This window comes from Xiphophorus hellerii, chromosome 20 (genome assembly GCF_003331165.1).
Source record: "Xiphophorus hellerii strain 12219 chromosome 20, Xiphophorus_hellerii-4.1, whole genome shotgun sequence".
NCBI lineage: Eukaryota > Metazoa > Chordata > Actinopteri > Cyprinodontiformes > Poeciliidae > Xiphophorus > Xiphophorus hellerii.
Genome location: NC_045691.1, coordinates 6,364,286 through 6,388,164, shown reverse-complemented (window position 1 = coordinate 6,388,164; position 23,879 = coordinate 6,364,286). Strand labels below are relative to the sequence as shown.

Sequence of the window (23,879 nt, the reverse complement as noted above, 5' to 3'; positions counted from 1 at the left end):
TTCTCATGTTGTGACTGTTCATGTTTTTGAATTGTTGAACATCCCTTTGTGGTGTCATGGAAGAAGGAAAGGTTAACAGCCTGAACAACTAAAAACATGAATAATTTCTGGATGCAAGTCCTGAATGCAAGTTGAAGCTACAAAAACATGCTCTGGTTTATTTGTGTAGTTTGCTTTTCATAAAAGAAATTATAGCTGAGCTTTTATAATAGTCTTTCAGCAACTTAACTATATTTCAATACTGACATTTCTTAACATCAAAATCCAATCCGGTGTTGGAGCAAAATAAATAAAACCCCTTACCTCTTAAGAAATGTAGGAAAAGCATGATAGAGGCTTTATGTGTTTTCTACCCATGATAATGAAAAACTACCCATGAAAACTACCTTTTGACACTGTCCTATGGCATCCTGCAGCTATCCTAAAGCTATGATTCGCAGTTTTGAGACATAAGGATTGCAGGTATTCTATGCTGTTGTTTCTCAGATGACACCCTTTCTGAACCTGTAGCCTATAGCGCTTTATGGTAAGGTGGCATATGCAAGTAAACCTATCTCCATGTACCACTGTAAAAAAGCAGTGGGTTGGGTTGCTCTCAGGATGGAGTGCCTTTATGGCCTCTTAAAAGGCAGAACCCACACTCAGGAATCCACTGGACCTTGGCTGGCACCAGACTGCAGAGGAAAGCAGCTAACGTAAAAAAGTTTTTTTTTAAAAGTAAGTACATTTATGGGAAGATCTGTTATTTGTAGCAGGTGATTGGATTTCTACATCAAACCAGATGGGATCTGTGTACTTCTAAAGCTTTTTGTGCATGTTTTCATAAATTAACTTCATGGTTAAAGTAAAAAAAAAAAAAAATCAGCACATGTCTATCAATTTGTAAGAATGTCTCTAAGGTTCTACTATGAAATTTCAATAATGGTCCTGATAGCTGTGTACTTATGTTACTTTTTAGGGAATTCAGAATAGTTCAGGTATGCCAAGTGATGAATAATGACAATATCATTTTCTGATTTCATATTACTGTAAAACAAAAATGGCGCTGCATATTATAAATGTACTTCACAATCAGAATAACTACGTATATGCTCATGACAAAATCCTCTTCCCACATTCCTCCAGACGGTGACATTAAAAGACTGCAAAAAATAGGTAAAATATATGTTCTGTTTCAAGGGGGGCTCTGAAATTTAAGAAAGAGACCTGACATTCATAAATCACCTGCACTCATAACATCAGTGGAAAAAGTTTTTTTTTTCTTTATATGCATCTACACAATAGACTGCTACAGTTTTAACATATGCATCTACTTTAGTGATATGAGAACTCTGCTTGACTCTTTCAATCTAACTTTGTGTCTTTGAATTGTTATTGTGCATACTGACTTAGCAAGATGTTCCTTTTGGGCTGGAGAACAAAACGAAAAAGTAAATAAGGCCATAGCAAAGCTGTTTCGAATAAGAGAAACATAATCTACATCAAACTAATATCCATAAAGTTACATGATTAAATACTTTATACCTTATCCAGTTATGAATTTGTCAGTATGATGTTATGATTTAAAGATTTTTCAAATTGATCTAAGTATTCTAATAAATGTGATAAATGTTACAGAAATCAGACAATATAGTTTAACATATATTTCAGTGACTTATTCTGATGCCTAATGGCCAATATAAAAAATTGGCAATGCAAAAATAGAAATATCTATAATAAAAATGAACTTTTAAAGTAGACAAAATAATAGGCTATTTCTTTTCAATTCAGAAACTAAGTTTAAAAAAAACAAAACTTTCCTCTTACTATGTAAGTCTGTTGATAGTTTCTTGAACAGTAAAATAAAGACTGCCGTAAGTGAACTACAGGCCATTATGGCCTGAAAATAAACACCATTTATTTTCACATAATAATGTACATCTTATATTTTATATATTTTAGTCTATTGCCTATTTAATCTATACTATTGAGTATTGATACCAACACTCCCACCAACACTGCATTTTCTAAAAACACATCCAACCATAAACCTCCAGTTTCCACAATGATAAGTGATACCCAGAACATATTTAGACCATCTGGAGCACATAAACTATTTTAAAGACAGTGACCAGTTTCAGAACTCACTGAAATTGAGTAATGTGGTATGTACAGAGCAAATAACCCAGGCATTCACTCAAGATAATTGAGACAAATTGCTATACAAATACCACTCAGGGAAAGCACAAAACAACATATTAAGTGATTTAAGAGTGCATTGTGATTATTCTGCATTAACAGAGAAGTTGGTCTGAAGATGTTTAAGATTTGCAAAGCAAAGGAAGAGCAACTAACTGCTCCGGGGCAGGGTAAGTCAAAAAACAAGTGGATTTTTTAAAATGTATTCAACTAAATTACATGTTTAAAACCTTGATTAAATCAATAATAGGACAGTTCAGACTACAGTTCTTTAACAGTATGGACATTATCAATGCTATCCTGAATTTCCTTCCTTTATCAAATTGTACAGATTATTTCATTTTTTTAATTATTATTTAATGGCAGTGAAAATTAAAAAGAAGTCACGGGTGCCCGGAGTTATGATCACTCAGTATGTGGAAGTATTACCAGATGGCATGAGCACTCCTGATTTCACTCGGAAACCTATCGCGCTCACAATTCAAGAAGGTAAAATTTGCTTAGTTTCCTTGTCTTTGATTGTGACATAATCCACTATGCAAGTTTTAAATTCTTTCTACTATGTTTGTAGGAAAAATGGCCTTTTTCAGAGCAATAGTTACTGGTAATCCAACACCAGTTGTGACTTGGATGAGAAACAATGGGGAAATAGATGCGGAGAGATACAAGTTTACATTTGATTCCATTTCTGGTGAACATCAGCTACAGGTATTTGCCATTTTCATTGTTTAATGGATGACAAACTGTACAATTTTCTTTTTCAAAAAACAGAGAAACTTTGTGTTTCTTGATAGATGCCTGATGTATGTGCAGATCAAGCGGATACCTACAAATGTTATGCCAGAAATGAGTTTGGAAAAGCAGTTGTTACCGTTACTCTCAATGTCATTGAAGGTAAGATGCTACCTATTTTTTCTCAAAGACAGAAAATTATAATGCGACTCAAATTTTCTTAATTTAGTTGGCTACAAGAAGAGTAAAGCGATGAAAGAATCCAGAACAGGTATTCAGACCACTTTTCTGAAAATAGGTTCCTTTTTTAACAAAAATAAGTATAACTCAGCTGCTTGTTGTTGTAGCAATTCGAGAGTTACCAGAAGACTTCAAAAGGAACTTGAGAAGCACGTAAGTGGAAAACAAATTTCTAACTATATATTTTGTCCTTCAGTCCGTGTTTTGTTTTTCAAAACTAACCAACGTTCTAATGTATTTACTATTTGTTTATTAATAATGGAAGCAATGGTTCACTCTCATTAAGTGCTCATCCAGGAGGAATGAACGCTGCAAGTCCCTGACTTGATGCAATCTGCTGGATTTCCTTAGATAGAAAACTAAACTTTTTAACCAATTTGAATAATCAACTAAACTTGAGTGCACTATTTTGTAACTATGTTCAATTTGAAATGCAGGTACTTCAATGGGCATCTGTCTGAAAGACTTGACTGAATTGACTTTTACTGTAAACAGCCTTTGGATACTGTGTTGTGACTTGGTGCTATTTAAATAAACTGAATCGAATTGAAATGTTTGTTTGTTCCCCTTTTGAGGGCGGACTTAGAGTCGAGGGAAGAGAAACAGCTAGAAATCGATGAACAATTTTGGGAACTGTTGTTGAGTACAGACAAGAGAGAATATGAGAACATCTGTGCACAATATGGGGTCACTGATTTTCGCTGGATGCTCAAGAAGCTAAACGAGAAGAAGTTGGAGAGAGAGCAGGAGCAGGAAAAGGTTGGTTTTCATACAATCTGTAGAAAACACATATGCAACTCAAGCTCAAGAAAAATATTTTTGTATAAATGTCAATATATTTTTCCTTGATTTAAACGAGTTTAGGTTGTTGAAAAACTCTGTAACCTCAAGCCCATTGAACTGAAACCTAATGGTGCAGCAGAGTTTGAACTTGAGATGTCACTGAAAGACCCCAACAGCAAAATTTTCCTATTCAAGGTGAATGTTCTTTTAATACAACATTTTAGTAGAAAGTAGAAAAATGAAAATTTCTGAAAGTAACAATTGTGTTTTTTTATATCAGTTCAACTTTCCTCTCTATCTTGTTACAACAGGATGGAGTTATGATTCCTTTTGATGCTGACGCAGAGATAAAACATGGACTTAAAAGAGTAGGAAAGAAGTTTGTGTTCAGTATAAATGGAGTTAATCCTGAGGATGCAGGATTATATCAACTGGAAATTGATGGAGTCAAGATATTCTCAACTGAATTACAAAGTAAGAGGATAAACAACTGAATATTTATTTCTTAAGGCTTTTGTTCAATTATTAAATTATTTCTACAAATATTGGATTTTTCCCATGTCAAACATATATATATATACACTTTTTTTTTTGCTTTGTCTAGTTCCAGATGTAGACTTTTTGGTTAAAATTCAAGATGTGAAAGCGGAGGAAAGAGAGGATGCTGTGTTCCAGTGTGTGCTTTCACGTCCAATGAAAAAAATCAGTTGGATGGGGAAAAACAACCCAGTGGAGCAAGGAGATAAATATGATGTTACCGTATCGGACGACATGCTGATTCACACTTTAGTGGTGAAAGATTGCCTGCTACTGGACAAAGGAATCTATTCAGCTGTGGCTGGACTTAAATCCTGCAGTGCCTGGCTCATAGTAGAGGGTATGGACAAATTATGTTCAATGGTGCATTGGAAGTTTTAAGCAGGTTTATCTTGTTCAAGTTTATAACATTAAAATCTACACTTTCCATCATATATAAGTGTAAATAGTCAGTAATAAGTTATTGCAAATTAACTAATGTTCTGTGATAAGACAAGGATTGTCAAAAATAAAAATTGTTTCAAAATTATAATAATATCAGATTAAACAATACATATATATTTACTTCAGACTTGGAGTCAGCTTTTCCGAGTCTGAAGCCATGAGTGTCAACAGGAAACCAGTGGATCATTCCCTCTTGGCCAGGGGTCAGTCTTTTTGGCTTAACTGTGAAGCATGAAAGATTGAAGAATGAACTGTCCCTGTTTTTATATGATGTAGTCAGTGCTCTGGTCCGTCAGGGTAGAGAAAAAACAAAAACTTCAACATTATTTTCAATTTATTCTGTTTTGTGTTCCAATTCTCACCTATGGTCATGGGATACTGTTTATAATTGGAGAACAAAATCCCAAACACATATGCCTGAAATGAGCCTGCACTATACAATGACTGGTTTTAGCCTTGGAGATACAATAAAAAGTTCCATCATTCCATCAAGTTGAGATATCCTAAAATACGCTGGAGTCCTAGATAAGCAGAAGACGATGGAGGATATCTTCTTCTAGTTGATTGACAGTATTTATTTTTGTTAGAACAGGTCTCCACAAACATGATTATCATATCTGATGTTTACTCCCATCTGCACAACTTGGTCAGGCCACTTTATAAACATCCATAGTTGGAGTAGAGTGTCTCCTCGAAAATTATTCATCACTTCATTTTGGTTTGATTGTTAGAAAAGTTAATACTTCAGTAACACTCTATGTTTAGCAGTACACTAAGCTTCCTAAAAATATTACAAGAGTCAATACAGCAAACATTTTCCTTCCACTTTTTATTCTTTAATAGGTAACACGGATCCAAGTATGGTTGGAAAAAAGAAAGCTCGCAAGACAACTTGTGCAGGAGGTGGTGGAGACGATGTTTTCAAAGTTGCTCGGGAGCAGCAGGCGAAGTTACAAAAAGAACAAGATGAGCTGATTGCAAAAGCAAGGGAAAAGGCAGAGGAAGAGGAGGCAGCAGCAGCAGCAGCAGCAGCAGCGGCAGCGGCAGCAGCTGAAGAACCAAAACCTGTAGAAATCCCAGAGGTAGATGCCACACCTAAAACTGAACCTCAACCAATGAAACAAGCAAAAGTAAAGCCAGAGACAAAACCAGAAGTGGTAGCAGATTCTAAACCAATAGTTGCAGAAGAAAAAGTGAAGGAAGGAAAAACAGAAAAACCTGCACCAGGTCCTGCAAAAGAGAAGGAGGCTGTTGTTGAAGAGAAAGAATTTGTTCAAGAGAAAAGACAAAGACTGAGACCAGGCCCACTTGTCCCTGAAGCTGTAACTGGTGAGGTGCATTAAGAAGTTATATTTATTCTGAGTTTTGCTGGCCATATTGTATACCATGTCCAAAGGCTGTGATGTATTTATTTCAGATCCAGGAGTTTATTTCACTGCTGGACTCTCAGATGTAACTGCAGTTATAGGTAATGATGCAGAACTGCTATGTAAGCTAAGCTGCGAGGACTGTGATGCAACCTGGTACAAAGATGGAAAAGAGGTAAAGATTATTTAAACTCATTAAGGAATAACTTCACCTTCATCATCTGTGACGCTAGAAGATTTACATTGCATCAATTTCAGATAACAGAAACAGAGGACATTAATATTATTAAAGAGGAGACTTATCGGAAACTAGTTATTAAAAACTGTAAAGAAGAGGATGCTGGAAAATATAAATGTGAAGCTGATGGGCGTAAGACGGAAGCTATGTTGAATGTTGAAGGTAATATCTGAAGTCCTCCACACTACATAAGCTATGTTGAAGGCTTGTTCAACTAAAATGGCACAGTTAAAAATTAAAGCATAGCTCAGTGAATTTTGTTAGAACATAATTATAAACACTGTTTTTCCCTGACATAGATCCTCCAAGAATCAGTCTTGATGACCTTGCTGAGTTTATGAAACCTGTAATAATCAAAGCTGGAAAAGAGGCATCCTTTAAGCTAACATTTGTTGGACGTGAACCAATGAAAATCCAATGGTACAATGATGGAGAAGAGCTGATGGAGGAGAGCAATATTAAGATTGAGAAGTCTTCCTCCCATAGCCGCCTATTGCTAACCAAGTGCCAACGCAGAACAACTGGAGAAATTAAGATCAAAATTAAAAATGAATGTGGAACGACTGAGGCCATCACAAAACTCATTGTCCTAGGTAAGGTTTGCCACCACATTCTAAAAAAAAATATGTTGTAAACACTTCACAGTACAAATATCAGATCCATATGGTCAATTTCTTAATACAGCTAAGCCAACACCACCACAAAGCCCTGTGGATGTCATTGAAAGTTCTTCATCTTGCATTGAGTTCAAATGGAGGCCTCCCAAAGATAGTGGCGGTTGCCCTGTCACCAACTACATTATGGAGCGCCAGCAAATTGGACGAAACAGCTGGCAAAAGTTGGGTAAGATTGGTCCGGAGCCCAAGTACAGGGACACAGATGTAGATCATGGCAGAAAATACTGCTACCACATCAGGGCTGAAACCGAACAAGGCATTAGTGACATGATAGAGACTGATGACATCCAGGCTGGAACAAAGGGTGAGTTTTCTCAAGATTGAAAATACACTGTGGTTGGGCAAAAACATTTACATGTGTGGCACGCTTTGTTGCACACTTTATGATTTCTTTAGCATACCCTGGACCTCCATCAACACCAAGAATTGTCAGTGCTTTCAAGGACTGTATAAATCTTGCATGGACTGCACCGGCAAATACGGAAGGAGCAAACATTTTGGGTTACAATGTGGAGAAACGCAAGAATGGGAGTAATCTGTGGGGCATGGTCAACCCACCAGATGAGCCCATCAAAGGTCAAGCTGTTCTAATATTACTAATTTTGTTTTTACAAGTCTTAAAAAGGAACTAAATTCCATTTAACACATAAAAGTATTTCATCTCAACAGCAAAACAATATGCAGTAAAGGATGTTGTTGAAGGTATAGAGTACGAGTTCAGAGTGTCATCTATCAATATGTCTGGAGTTGGAGATCCAAGTCAACCCTCAGAATTTGTGATTGCCAGAGATCCAAAAAGTAAGTAATAGCTTTTAAGATTTCTGAGATCACAAACATCTCAATGTGTAACTGTGAAACTGATTACACCTACAGAACCTCCTGGTAAAGTTACTGACCTGAAGGTGACAGACTCTACCTACACCACCTTATCGCTGAGCTGGACCAAACCAGCAGAAGAAGAAGGTGTCCAAGATGAGGCTAAGGGATACTTTGTGGAATTACGACCAGCTGAAAACCCTGAATGGGGCCGGTGTAACACCAGCCCCATTGTTATGACCACATTCACTATTGTGGGTCTTAAGTCAATGGCAATGTACTGGGTAAGAGTTATGGCCACCAATGAAGGTGGAGACGGTGAGCCTCAAGAGTTAGACAACTACATCATTGCAATGCCGCCACCAGGTGAATCACTGAAAATTACAAAACAGACAATTTTAAAATTTTACAGACAATCGGTGTCTAAAATATTTTCTCATCTTCACAGTTAGACCACATTTCACTGACAAAAAATTGAAGAACTTTATGGTTGTGAGGGCAGGGAACTCAGTTCGAATCAATTTCAACTTTAAGGTACTGTTTTCTTGATTAAATGAACATCAATCTAGTATATTGTAAAAATCAAAAACCTATTTATTATTCAGTGTCTTATGTGATTCTCCTAATACCAGTGCTAAGATAAAACAAAACATCTTCACTGAACTTAACAAGTAACAACTTTTCTAACCCATAAAGATGGTCTGCATTGGGAGTAAATTTCATAATAGATGTTGCACACTGCAATATTAATAGTTTTTTTAGTAACAAAATATGTTTCAACACATTTTTCTTCACAACAAACAATGGTGTACAGTATTGCAAATAAACAACAGATAATAACAATTATTAATAGCTAACAATAGTCAATGACATGGATGCATTCTCTTCTCATTTACATGCTTATGCTTGAGTGAAAGAGTTCTTTCAACACTGGAACCTGATCTAAGATGAAGTGATTTATTACAGCATTGCTTTGATACTTTACAAAAATACAAATTCCCATCCTTAACTGCATTTCCTGCTTTTTTGACAGGCTTCTCCAATGCCAGTGATCACATGGCTCAAGGATGGCTTGCCTCTACCCAAATATGTAACAGTGAGCAACACAGACACAGTCATCACAAGCTAATGATACCCTCATCGGAGCGCCATTACACTGGAATCTATACAATTGTTGTGAAGAACCTTGTTGGTCAGGAGACTTCCAGTGTTGAAATAAGAGTCACAGGTACAGAGAAAAGCTGAGATATCAATCAAGTCGATGTTTAAATGAAAAGAAACTTTTGTCTTTTTATAAAATGATAATTTCTGTGATCAGAAATAACGTCTAGTGTTGAGTATTAGCCATTTTCTTGTTGTTCTACTTTAGAGTAAATATCAGAATGATTTCTTACCTGTCTGTAGATGATCCTAAGCCTCCAGGCCCTGTAGAACTTGAGGAAAATGTGTCGGGAACAGTTACCATTTCATGGACTGCATCTCCAGATGAGAAGAAAGATGACAGACTGCACTATGTGGTCGACAAGCACGATTCTGTTAAACACACTTGGCATACTGTGGCTGACCATCTCTTCAACAACAGGTTCACTGCTGTCAATATTATGCCCCGAAGGCAGTACAAGTTCAGGATCTATGCCAAGAATGACATGGGGCTTTCTGCAGCGTCTGAGTCACCAATCTGGGAAGTAAACAAAAAGAAAGGCAAGTTTTAACAGCTTTGAAGCAAATCTGTGCATTAAGAACTGATTTGTTAAAAGTAAAATCTTTTTAATGAACTATGTAGAAACCAAGTCAAAAATAAAAAGGAAATAAGGCATTTTCAAATCTTTGACATATTGTCTGATACATGCAGTTTTCATTAGTAAACAAATTTTTATGTCAGTATAAAATATTTGGATTGATCTGTGTCAATCTGCCACGTCTTAGTGCAAAAGCTTGTATTTGTCATTCCATGCATGTTAACATTAATGTAAATTACATTATTTGATGCAATTGTGCATGAAAACTTTATGAATGACCACATTAGGTACTTAAGGTAAAAATAAATATGGATGCAGTATTGTTTGTAAACCGTAGATCTTCACATTACAAATACATCAAATGTCACATAAAAATAATAATAAAAAAATCTAAATCTTTGTTACAATTTGGCACCTAAAAAGAGGTATTTTATTAATATGAAGAGGCTCTTATTTGATTTCTATCCTTCTTGTACCGCTTTAGATCCAACAATAGACTGGATGAATTACTGTTTACTCATCAAGTAAAGTTGTGTCCTCTTTATGGTCACATGGATATTGACCTGCCTTACATCTTGAAATTCACAAGGAATCATTTCATAGTAAAATCATATCTGAAGGACAACATCTGGATAATTTCTGGTTAAGTAACATGCTGCAATAACTGTGCTTTGCTACATAAGTGACCGTTCATCAGCAATGCAGAGAAATTCGGCACTGCAAATTAGCATGTCCTTTCCCTTACAAAATAATGCATTTAAAATTGTAAAAATAATTCATTTTAGCACAGATGCTTAATGCTATTTTCACAACCAGATAAGTAAAAATAATTCAGTTGTTAAACAGACAGTCATTATGTGCTATAACAATTTTTCTTATGTTTTTTCAGAGAAATTCTCTTTGAAACTTCAAGATTCTAAAGCTGCAGCTTTGAGACATTCTCCATCATTTTCTGTTCCTCTAAAAATGCACCAAAGTCCTCAAAGATATGAGTGCTACATGAGTTGTGCTGTGACAGGGAACCCCAGACCCCATGTTACCTGGTACAAAAATAACATCAGCCTCAACACCAACACTAACTACTACATCACCAACACCTGTGGAGTCTGCTCCATGTTAATACTCAATGTTGGGCCCAAAGACAGTGGGGATTACACTGTTGTTGCAGAAAATTCTCTGGGGAGAGTAGAGTGCTCAACAAAACTTGACGTGAGAGGTAAAAAACCTAAATATATAATGTTACACATCAAATTTAACACCAATGAAAAACATAAATCATTGTTCTCTTCTTTTACTCCATTAGATTAACATGCTGGAGCAGTTCTGACCTTCTGTAGAGCCCCGCTGCATCAAAATCAATGAAGAAAATTCATCAGCTTCAAGTCTGTCAACATTGTTGATTCTATTTTAAGTGTGGAACAATGTAATATAATTAAATCAAGTCTGATCAAATAAAACTGTAGCACTGAAAAACAAAGATTAAAATCACATAAAACTAGTAGCGTTAAATTCAAGAAATTCTACTTGGAGCGGACCTGAAGACAAAGACAAAAGAATATTTGACAATCAAACTCACCAATATGTAATGACATTAGAAACATAAACTGCCATCTGACAACAGTCTTTTCAGCAAGCCAAAAATACTGTGTTTAAAAATATAGAATTAGAAAGGTGAAAGGTAAAGGTAATTTTATTTATATAGCACATTTTCAGCAACAAGGCAATACAAAGTGCTTTACATGAATTAAAAGGAAATACAAACAAAATAACAAACCAAAGGAAAGAGCAAAAGAAGAAAAAGCTAATAATGTTGATCCAAAGATACTCTTATTCAGGATTGGTAGATAAGTATAAGTTAGTATCCTCTGGTCTAATTCCTTTTCTGGTTTGGAAGACCAGGAGTTTAAAATTTAGTTGCTAAGGTAATTTTTCTGGGTTCCAAGTTCTAATACCTGTTCTGGGTTGCTAAATAAGTGTAAGTATTCTCTGGAATTCTGGGTTGCTAGATAAGTATAAGTATTCTCTGGACTTTCTAAGTGCGCTCTAAATTTGTAAAAGTAATGAGTACTTCACAGTTTCTAAGTAATAATAAAAACTAAATGTTCCTCTTCTGGAAGAATTTTTTTGGGATTCTAATATTGTTCTAATTCATTTTCTGGGTTGCAATAATAGGATAATCTGCATTTAATTAGTGAGTACTCTACAGTGTCTAAAATATAAGCTAAAGAATGACTAATAAACTAGAGTTTCTGCTTACTATCTTTGTTTTTGATGTGTTTTAGCATTCTGTGAAATGTGTTTTTCTTCAGTTAAAATGTTTTGAATTTTTATAAAATAAGTAAAATTTTAAGTATATGATCCTTTATTACCAGCACTTTTACTCATGTTAGCTTTTTTTTCCCAATATTTTCATCAGCCAGAATATAGAACATCTGAGCTCAATGACCTCTTGAAGTAAAACATATAAAAGGTGAAAATATGAAGTCACACACACACATTGTCTTCTGATGCCTGGGAGCAGCTGTAGTTCCTTTTGTTGCATAGCTTGAAATATTCCCCACCAACTGAGCATCATTCAATTATGGTGAATGGTCGTTCAAAGTTCAGACAAACCTATCTCCTGAAGACTTTTGAAATAGAAAAACATTTCTAGGTGATCAATGTGAACAAAAGTATATTTCTCCAAAATCAATGTTCAGAATATTTTCTTCATATATTCCAAACTTTTTTATTATATGTAGATTATACTTTATTTTAATTTAAAATATGATCTTATAAGTGATCATCTTTCTCATAAATCCAATTCATACTTGGGTTTATAAAAAATATACAAGTCAAAAATATTTTGAAAATTATATACACCTCTTTGAATAATAAACCTCCATTTGATTTACAGTAATTAAAAAGCTCCTTTGAATGATTATTCTGGTATTTGACAATTTTATTTTTCATCTTAAACTCCAAATCTTTGAGGTTGGAAAGCCTCACTTATTTTTAGCTCTCTCCCCCGTTTCTCTATGGGGTTTAATTTAGTTTAATTAAATAAAATTTGCAAATTGTGTTGCCTCAAGGTGCTACACATACAGCAGATCCAATTTATGTACAAACATACACAATCAACTTAATCCAATTGTATAGACAATTTTAATTCGATGCTGACTAATTAAATCATAGTTGTACTGTACTGCGGTTAAATTCATTTGGTACAAGGTTTTCAATCTATGGAAACCCAGTTGATTGAATTGAGTCATGGATTTTGCAGCAATCTTTTCTCTTCAGCAAAGATGTTCCAAAACAGGATGTTCAAATTTCTAAATGTTTTAAAACTCCACCAATTCTTAAACTGAGAACAGATGGAGAGCAAAGGAATGTCTCCCTTTTTTCAGCAAAACCAAGCAGCGCACGAACCACTTTTCTATGATACAAACCAGGGGTTTGAGAAGACAGACAAAAAACAAACACTCACTGGTTTGAAATATGTTTCTATATAAAATGAACGGAACAATCCAAAACTAAAAGATTACTTCAAATCCAATTCCTGTTAGAATCTCCATGGCTAATCTAGCCTAGTTGTATTAATGCTGACATTTGACAAAATAAAAAATGCAATTAAATGTGTACGTACTCCCAGAGATTTTCCTACAAATACAATTTCAACAACGTGACTCATATTTGCCTTTTATGAGAAAGCCCTCTGCTAATTAAAAAAACAATAATTGGAAAAGTTTAATTAAAATTTGCACATGCTTCATTGTACTATTGCTTCATGCCTCAAAGTTAAAAAAATTTTAAAATTAGGTCCCTACTGCCTAGATTGTCTCCCACTAGCTCTGTGAGTGTGAATCAATATTTAAAAACAAAAAAAAAGAGAGTTAGAAAGTGGATTGTTTAAAGTTGACTGTTATTAATAACCTGATGATTTACTGCATTTAAACCTATTTCTCAGTAAAGCTTTTGAAGAGAAAAAAGGCTGGTATAAATTAGAATTAAAATGTCTAAAATTATGTTGAAATTTTAAACATAACAACAATAACAATAGGTACAAACATATTCATCTAGTCATTGTTGTCATATTATTTGCATACTTAGCTGTAAACTCTTACGTGACAGAACATTTATTTGATATAATTGAGAAAGTGTAAGCCAAAAAAAGAAACAAGTTCAGTGATGATAAAGTTACTGTCTAATAACTTACGGCAACTCTTCAAATTTGCCATAAGTAAAACAAAAAACAAAAAAATTAGTAAAAGTGAACTGTTCATAGAAAGAAAGGCTACATGACAAAGACGAATGAAAGTAAACAAAACTGCCAATATAAATTTTCTGCAAATCCTTTTAAAAGTGCTAAGAATATACCAGGAGCAAGGATACAATTGTGATAAAAGAGCAGTACTTGTGAAGGTATTGCAGAGCAATATCTGTTAAAACAAAACCAGTGGGTGGGAAATTGGCTACCTGGAGAAATCTAATGAAAATTATGATAATTTCAAAACAAATGAATACACTGCTATATTTCAATTGTGTGCTGTCAAGTTCTTAGTTTTAAAAGAAAATAAGCTTGTCTGAAAGCAGTGGGAGTGGTCGTATGAGAGGGCGAAGAAAATAAGTACTTTTCCTTTATAGGATGCTTCAAGTCATTTAATGAAAAAATCTCTTAAAGCAACAAACAATATTTCCCTTGGTTTACTTTACTACAGAAAGCACAAATCTGTGTTCAGTGATTTACTTTATGTTGTATAAACATTATATATATATATATATATATATATATATATATATATATATATATATATATATATATATATATATATATATATATATATATATATATATGTATATATATATATATTAAAGTTAGATTAAACAGTAAAAATGTGAAAAGTAGATAGAAAAAAATGATTTTTAATGATTTAACACGGCCATATTTAATTTTCAAAATAAAATAAAATTCATTTGATTTTTCCAAACTGCTGTTTTCTTTGGATTTCATTGGCTTTGTGCTGTCAAGAAATTTTGATTCGTGATGAAAATATAAAAGTCAATCCCCTTTCTTGGCAAACATAAGGACTGGCAATGTGGGACTTTGTCAGAGAGCGCACGGTTTTCCTGTAAGGATTTAATGGCTTTCAGACCAGACAACTCTCAGATATCAGACAAGGAAAAAAGATCCATGGAGGAGGATCACAGAAGAGCCAAGTATAATACAGCATTCATCCAACTATCAGCTAAACCGTTTTATAGATATGTTAAATATTGAGAGATGGATACTGTATCAAAACATAAAACAAAAAGTTTAAAATAGCTGAAAACGAGAAAATGATGGCATGTGATTTGCTATTGATATTCATCCCCAAAATAACAACCAAATTGAAAGTGCACATTCATGGTCATAAACACTAGATTTAGGTTTAATGTGTACATGTCTCCTCAGTTTTCTAAATTTTACTTCCAGGCACAATTCATTAAAATTTAACTTTATTTTTAATCTCAATTAATGCCTTAAAGATTTAAGATGAATTTAAATTCCAATGCTATGCATTGTATTTGAGCAACACTAATCATACTTTAATTTGTACTTTCTGTTACAATTAGTTATCAAATAATAAAATATATTATAGTGAATCTTTGGACTAATTCCTACTTCTTTTTGCACAACCAAAATCCTGATAATTGCTTCTGTTGCAGTAATTATTCTTTTTCTGCATTTTTCCAGTCCCCAATGATCTACTACACAATATTTTAACCTAATATTACAATTTTGCAGAAATCAAAACTTTAACTTCTCCTGCTCTAATCAGCCTCAGCTTTAAAGATACCCATAAGCTTGTGTAAATTGCCTTTAGCTGTGCCTTGCATTAAATAATTTCAGCTTGGTTTGAGTATCTGTGAGGATATGGACTCCTGCTGGGAGCAGCATTGGTCACAGAAGCAGCTGGTTGCCTTAAGATCAGCAGCCAGCAACAACCACATAAAGCTATTTAGGATTAAAAAATAAACATTACACAACCCTTTCACATCAATGGCAATGTAGACTTTCAACAAAATCAAATCCAAGTAGTCAAAACAAATGTTAAATGATTAAATTATCTTAAAGTTCAGGTTTCAAAATGCTTCCGAATTTAATATATTTAGCTTTTCACTACCAGTATTACAAGTGAAGTAAGTCAGGAAAAGCTATATTTAAACATATATATATTCACACTTAAACCTATTAGGAATGTAGTACATATGAGCTTCATAGAACAAAAAATGAGAACATAAGTTGTTGTATTGGAAAAAAAATAAACACTGAGAATTGAAGCTGAAGTATCAATTATGTAAATGTCTTGCCTCAAAATGTCAGAAGATGTGAACAGAAAGGTTAAAATTCATTGCACACCATGTTTCATGTCACGTTGGCAACTCTGATTTACAAGCATATTAAGATACTTAGGCTGAGAGGTTCAGAGTTTTACACAGCATGTGACCTATCATGTGACTGGTTAACTCATCTTCTCGCAACCCCATACTGTTGAAACCCTAGAATATTGCATGTCTTTGCAGGATGGTGGTAACACTGAGCAACGACAGTATGAGGAACTACAGGCTGTAGAGGAAAACAAATTGTGATACAAATTACTGTTAATCTCCCACTTGTCATCTTAACAGCAAAATAAAATTTTACTTAAAGATGTTACTAAAATGTGAATTTCTAAGTTATGAATTGTGTATTTATACTTAAAGATCATTTTGAACTAAAGTAACAGTTTCATCTATATTAATTTCATCAACTTCACAAGCATTTTCTATGTCTGTAAAGCTGGTTAGAAACCAGGGATTGGATTCTGAAGACTTCCACCTCAGATTTTCTTAAAGTTCCAGCAAGTACTGGAAAACTTTGTTGTCAAGCAAAAATGAAGATTTATTTACTGGAGGCCATGACCCCCAGTTGGACAAAGGTAGATTATGAAGTGTGCATTCTCTCCAGCCACGGTTAATCTGCTCTGTCTAAAAATATCCCTTATTTTTTCTCCTCCTTTAAAAGTCCACATTGGAGTTAAAAAGTTAATGATAACATGGAGTAAAAATTATGGATATTTCTTAAGCATAGAGAAACCAGGCCAAATATGATCCCAAAACCAATAAGAATAATTGTGAGGCAAGTGATGGGGATCATCAAATCACAGCAATTCTATACAGCAATGTTCTGATGCACAAAGGATAGAGGATAAAAATACTGCAGTCACAAAGACTGAGAAAGAAAGAAAGAAATAGCAGAGGAAGGTGTTTGATTACAAGAAGGTCATTTGGTCAATCATCAATCAGTGGGTCTTCTGCTTAATTTGGTCAATTATCAGTTTGCTTTGGTAGTTACTCCCACCAAAAGTAATTAAACATACACAAAAGATTTCTTCTTAAACCATGAAAATCTGTTACATTTCATTTGATGCTCCAAGTGAAAAATTAAGATGCAACATTAACCACATAAAGATTTATGGCATCACATGAAGGACTATCTGCCCAGTGATCTACGTGTTGACATTTCTAAAGTCACGTTGAAATGTCACAACTTATTTGGAGAGCAAGAAACTTTTAACTACAAGGGTAGGTTCTTTTTTGCCACCACAAGCTTTGTTGTCAGTATTTGTTGTAAATCTTAATATTCCCCTCCCCCCTATACACTACCACCTATTGTATTTTTCAATGTATCTTAAATCCCTTAAGAAACTGCATCAGATTCCTAGTTTAATATGCTTTGTACAATTTCAAACATTCCTTTTACTTAAGCAATGTTCAGAAAATAGTAACCTCCCCACCTACCATTGATCAGTAATCATAATCTGTATGAAAAAACTCAGTCTGGTATCCTCCACTTCCACATTATAGAAACAGTGATGTTAAATCACTAATGACCACCTGCAGTAGCACTTGTGGTATGATTTTATGATGGTGTTAGTCAACTCATTTATCAGCCGTCTTGAAATTTAAATTAATGATAATACAATATTAGAGACAGATTTCTCAGATATATCCTAGTCCAGAACAAGTAGCAAATGTACAAACTCTAAAATAAGTTTGATGATACCTCCTTGGCAGGCATTTCATGGTGAGGATGATCCAGAAAAGGCAAAGATCTTGACCACAAGATAGTGGAAGTAATAAAAACAATGGGAACATACAGTATGTAAAAGAAATCTTTGAAAGTGTAAAGTTCTCTCAAGCAGAATTAATTCTCATGTTTAAAGTACACACGGTCTTGGATGTATACATCCACATGCCAACATGCCTGTAAACCTTAAAATGATTATATCTACTTCGTTCTAAGAACGATTCTAAGATTTTATAATTATTGTATAGGCAAACACTCCATTCGTTCTACAAACTAAGATGAGTATTCTGTTGATATTCCAACATCCAGCACAAGCAGACTAGTAATGTCTGACATGTTTCACAAACAGCTAAGCCAGGAGAAGAAAGTTTATATGTAAATTCAGACTTTTTGACGAGCAAAATGTCTGCCGGCACTATATCTGAGAGATTACCTCATTTTCTCCACCAGGTCAGGGGTAACATTTCTGTTAATCTGCACAAATGTCATCAGGCATCCTTCTCAGCTGTATCACCTTCTTTAACAAGCTTGGGGTTACTTCTCACAGTCTGAAAATTTCATGCGTATTTAACCTATGACAATATAAACTGAAAAAAAATCTCGGCACACAGTGTCCAGAGTAACCCAAACTCAATGATTAACTGTCTTTTTATAATGCAACAGCAGGTTCAGTGTGACCAATAAAATGCCACAGGCCTGCTGTGAGATTCCAGCTGATGCATACGGATAATTATTGGAACAGGGGATCCGTTAATACCAACAAAATTGGATCATTTTACTAAGTAAAATGTATCATGTTGATCTTAATAGACCAATGAAGTCCATACTTGAGTGGTCACATTACTAAAAGGGTATGATGGTGCCAATGAAAAGCTTGTGGATGGTGTTGTATGTTGCATGAGGGAAAACTAAAACACACATGTAATGGAGATTTATATGTCAGATTCTGTGTGGTACTGTGATGTCCGTTACAAATGTAGTGCCAATAGTGATGCATAGCAATTTATCATAGTTTTACATTCCTGATATTAATATATATTGCTGACATTTTCTTTTATGATCTTAATATAAATGACTTGATATATCTAGTATCAGTTTGAATGAACAGTTATAAAGATTGTTCAGTGCCAACTGGAGAGTGATCGCTTTCCTAGAGATATCATTTCGTGCTGTGGTAAAATAGGATTTACAAAGTGTCCATGTAAGGAGTTATTAAGCATTCCAAACTTTAATCACCAAACAAAAAGGGGAGCCACAGCTGTAATATCGCCTAGTGAGAGGAGCAGAAGCTAAAACATGTTTATCTGAGAAAAACCAACTGAGAGCTGAAAGTAAGTGTGATTTATTATTAATTCAGAAAAAAGTTATATGATCGGTAATTAAGTATAAACTCTTCTATAATTGGAAAACTGAAACAATGTTTTAATTAGTTCTTAAATTACTCAGATTGTCAGAAAACTAGCAGAATTATTGAAACAATTTGATAAAAGAGGGTAAACCACTCAAATTCGATAGTTCCAACTTGTTTTTTGTCAAAGTAAATACTGCATTTGTCATTCCGTAGACTTATACAGGTAGATTTCATTGACATTATTGAAGAACATATTTATATGTTACATGCTATGCTAAAGGAATTTTGTTCATAGCAAACTGAAGGAGTCATAATGTCAAATGCCAACATAACTGGCAGAAACATGATGTATTCTCAAACATTTTATACATTCGATCATTGAAAGAGCAAAAATCCAAAGAAATAAAGCCTGACATGCTATAAGCAGGTTTATAATATAGCTTGAACTTCCTGAAAACACCCTTACTTATGATCAAAGATTACAAAAAAGAAAGTGACAGAGGAATGTGACCTTTACGAGTGAGCAGGAGTCTGTGATCATTTTGTCAAACAGAATTTGTGACACATCAAAGGTTTAATATATTTTTTCCAAAGCCATAGATGTTGAAGGACATTTGCACCTTTTGAAAAATTACAGTCTTTTTAAATCTCAAAAAATTCAGAACAGCAAAGAAAACCTCACTGAAATAATTTTTTTCCAACTCTTTCTATTTTGGCTTTTACTTAAAAAGTCTTTATTCTCTGCTTATATCAGAATTGTTGAACTAAGAAAATATTGACCCCTACATTTCCATTCTTCTAATTTACTGGAATTTGTGGAATGGCATTTTATACTTTGTTAAAATTTCGTCATAAAACTCAATAAAATAAAGATTTATTTCTTTTATGCTTCAAAACCATACAGCGTTTATAGCTGTAGTATGACAAAAATCTACTAAAAATTTTTTTAATAAAGACACAAAACAACCTAAGGCATGAAAAGGCTTAATGTTAACTTAAAATGTGCCTCTTACTTGTCTGGTTGCTACAACATGCCTTGCTATGTTTGGTCCCAAAGCAGTTAAAATTGCTGGCCAGCAAGGCACTAGGTGGGATTTCACATTCCTCATTTACAGTTTCCCAGTTTGTCTCCAACTGTCTCCACAAGTCACGCAGCACTCAAGCCATCCCAATGACAGACTGATGTCATATGGCAACATTTGCCACCTGAGAAGCTTCAAGACAGTGTTTTAAACCTTCCCTGTGCCATGGCTCTGTTTTTAGGTGTGACACTGGGTTTATTAGAAGCCATGAGGGAAGAGTCGCTCAAGAATGTTAAAAACTGTAATGACTAAATAAATTACGACTTTATTCTCCACTAATTATTTTCTCCCTTTCTCTCATTTTAAGGTTTAACAAACATACATACAATAAGTGCTATATTAGCAAACTTGAAATCAAAAATCATGATTAATAATAAAAAATATTATATATATATGAACAAATTAAGAAAATGACTCAATATATACAGTAGATAATAAATTAAGAAAAGGAAACACAAATAATGTAAACTGCAGTTCAGTTTTTATAATCCTTTTTTTTTCTACTTTAGCCAAAAGACATCAAGAATTCAGTCACAACCAACAAACAAAATCTACAATGAGTTCTAAAATTCCCCAAGAGCAACCAAAATGCTCAGGTAAGTTTAATTACTTGTCTTTGTAGCTGTTGTTGTTGTGTGAGTTTTGTTTTCTGGATGGACTACTTGTTGGAGCAGTTAGCATTGGTGCCCTGCAGCAAAATGGTCTTGGGTTTTTAATAGGGTGTTTCTACATGGAATTTCCATGTTTTCCCAAATACATGAGTAGGTTCCTTTTCGGTACTCCAGCTGCTTCATCCAGTCCTAATTATTAAGTTAAAATGTTTTGATAAATTGTTCTCATAGGTATCAGTGTGTGTGTGTGTGTGTGGATGATTGTTAGCAAAACATTTGGAACAATTATGAGACAATCAAAGGATTTCCAAATTGTGGAAATTCACAGGTTTATATGAATTTTGTGTACAAGGTTTGGGAATTTATTCAGCATATTTATTAGATAACTGTGTGCTAAATATCACTGAATTATAGACATTAGATATTTAAAAAATGCTCGTAAATACAACACACCAGCCCCACTACTTCGCTCTGAAGACAACTCTGAGAACCCTCTCACTCCCTTAGTAGCATACTTGAAAAAGAAACCAAAGATGAAATGGGAGACTTTGAAGAAAATCCATTAGAATTACACCTCTGCCCCACCCTAACCATGGAGGAAATCACGAATCTGAACTGGCATGCATGAGCAGAATAGGTGAGCAGTCATAGTAATCCTCCTCTCGACACAATGTTGTTCTTTCTGGCTTATCCCACATGTAATTTTACGAGAGCAATGACCTGCATCAGTGACTGTGTGTAAATATGACAGTGGAACATCAGCTGCTTCACAAGGACAAGTTTTTTATTAGCTGATACGAAGGAACTGTTGTGTGGAAAGAGCTAATGATATACATGGCCTTCACTCTCATTTCGGCAGATGTTACCGCTACAAAAGGAAACAGGCAAATATGCTTAGAATATTATCTGAAATAATGCACAATTTTTATGTAAACGATAAACAGTATGCTCACACTCCAGGAATTGAAGCAATTAAGCTTAGAACAAGTACTGTTGAAGCAACTTTATCATTCACAACATTTTTTATTTTCATCGATACCAAATAGTAAATGAAACAATGTAAACATGTATGCAGCACATAGAAGCTAATCCATCAATTCTAATATAATTCTAAAATGCTGAACTTAACTTATATATCGTCTTGTTTTACACATCTAAACTTAAGATGTGTAAAACAAGACTATATAAAGAGTACAGACTTATCTATTCCTTAAAAGCTACTAGCAAAAATTACAAAATTAGTAATTCTTTTTCTGGAAAAACAGGAATATAACCAGAAATAAATGTGTTATGTAGTTAAGATAAAAAGAAGATGTGACGGTATACATTTTATGTAGGAAATGAAATGCACCATTCGATTTTCTATTTTCAATTAAGACTACTTCAAAGTGTCTTAAAGCAACACACAGTAATTCTCAAGGCAAAAAGCGGTGGCTCGGAATGGTTTATGCCAGGAATATCTGCAAGAACAGCCAGCACATTTTCTTACGGAAGATATCCTCAAGTTTGCTGCCGCCTAAATCCAACAGTTCTTCTGGGAGCAATTGGTATGCAGAAGAAAACGAAAGACTGCTATCAGAACAGACGTGGATTTTGAGAGAATCAATGCTTAAGGAACAAGGTTACAAGAATCCTCCCTGCATTCAGATGATATAAGAACATAAACCATCCCCCCTGGAGAGATGACACACAATTTGATGAATATTCAATGCATGTCCTAAAGCTGCAGTACGCCAGCTGGGGAAATAATTATGCCAAATTCATAGTCTAAAAATGACTCATAGAGGACAAAGTGCAATAATAAATAAGCTGGACTTAACTGTATATTTGTAAAAAATAATCACTTGCTTATACTAATTTGACTGATTTCCCATAAAATCATGTTCACAATATCTTTTTTTTTCTAAGTAAGCTCCTAGCAAGTTTGTATATGATTTAAACAAAACAAGTGTGAAAACTTTTAGTGTCAAATAAGTCGTAGTCAGCAGAAGTTTGTTGGCAAGTTTGACACTTCACACAGCAGTGCTATATGGTAAGTAGATCATTGATCTATTCATGTAAAGCAGCAGAAGAGATACACTTAATGTGCTAGCTAGAGGGTAACAGGAGCAGTTCAGAGGTGATGCACTGAAACAGATGGTCTGCTGGTGTTTGTGTTTGCAGTAGCTTTTGGTTAAATCTTATGTTGTCTACTAAGCTATCACACACATTTAAAACAAGGCTGGAACAATTATGAGAATATACTTTATTTGAGCAAAAATTTACACATTTGTAAATTTTCGGCTGATTTAGAGATAAAAAAAATAATTTTAAGAACTGACAAATAAAATGGTATCTTAATACATCAAATAAATAAACATGTTTTGTCATCATGTAGACAACTATAGGTATTGGCAAAAAAGGAAGGTCAACAGTGACCCCTGGTGTTATTCTGATGTTAAACTGCAGCCAGCACATATGCAAAAGTATTGAAATCAGTTGAATTTCTTTACATTTTATCTAGTGACAACTACAAATGTCATTGTGTTTTATTGGGCTAACATTTGCTAGAAAAGCACATAATAGTGCTTAACTGAGCCAGGGAAAATTTATGAAATGAAATTTGTAAAATTATTTAAAAAATGTATAACCTAGACACGGCTTCACCTTTGCACAATTGTAAACTTACCAACACATAGCCATCCACCAAAAATTAGAGTCAAGCAGGGAGAGCATTAATCAGTGAAAAACCAAACAGGGTCACATTAACTCTAGAAGAGGAGCAGAGATCAACAGCTCAGGTGGGAAAATCTGGAGAATTCCACTCAAAAGTTTCCCAAAAACAATGCAGGGTAGACAGCAAGCATGTAGAGGAAGGTACACTGGTGATGGTTGTGGAAGTATCATAAAAAAAAAAAAAACTGAACAATAGTTTCCCTAATATTCTAAAATTATGTGCAACTTGTTTAGATCTATTACTTAAAATATTAAACTTTGTTAGAGTTTGGGGATAAAA

General features: G+C 34.2%; 1 protein-coding gene across 1 annotated transcript; it reads left to right on the top strand.

Annotated features, from left to right (window-relative positions):
• The first annotated feature begins 100 nt into the window (after positions 1-100).
• LOC116710796 (immunoglobulin-like and fibronectin type III domain-containing protein 1) lies at positions 101-11,489 on the top strand. Its single transcript, XM_032550038.1, is given in 23 exon segments — positions 101-2,667; positions 2,750-2,886; positions 2,973-3,072; positions 3,140-3,181; positions 3,258-3,303; positions 3,726-3,909; positions 4,015-4,128; positions 4,245-4,407; positions 4,538-4,810; positions 5,758-6,243; positions 6,332-6,456; positions 6,540-6,681; positions 6,819-7,112; positions 7,204-7,500; positions 7,593-7,772; positions 7,866-7,994; positions 8,070-8,378; positions 8,461-8,546; positions 9,046-9,123; positions 9,126-9,240; positions 9,417-9,713; positions 10,641-10,967; positions 11,055-11,489. Coding segments are annotated over 23 exon segments (4,059 nt in total). The 5' UTR covers positions 101-2,537; the 3' UTR covers positions 11,060-11,489.
• The last annotated feature ends 12,390 nt before the right edge of the window (positions 11,490-23,879 follow it).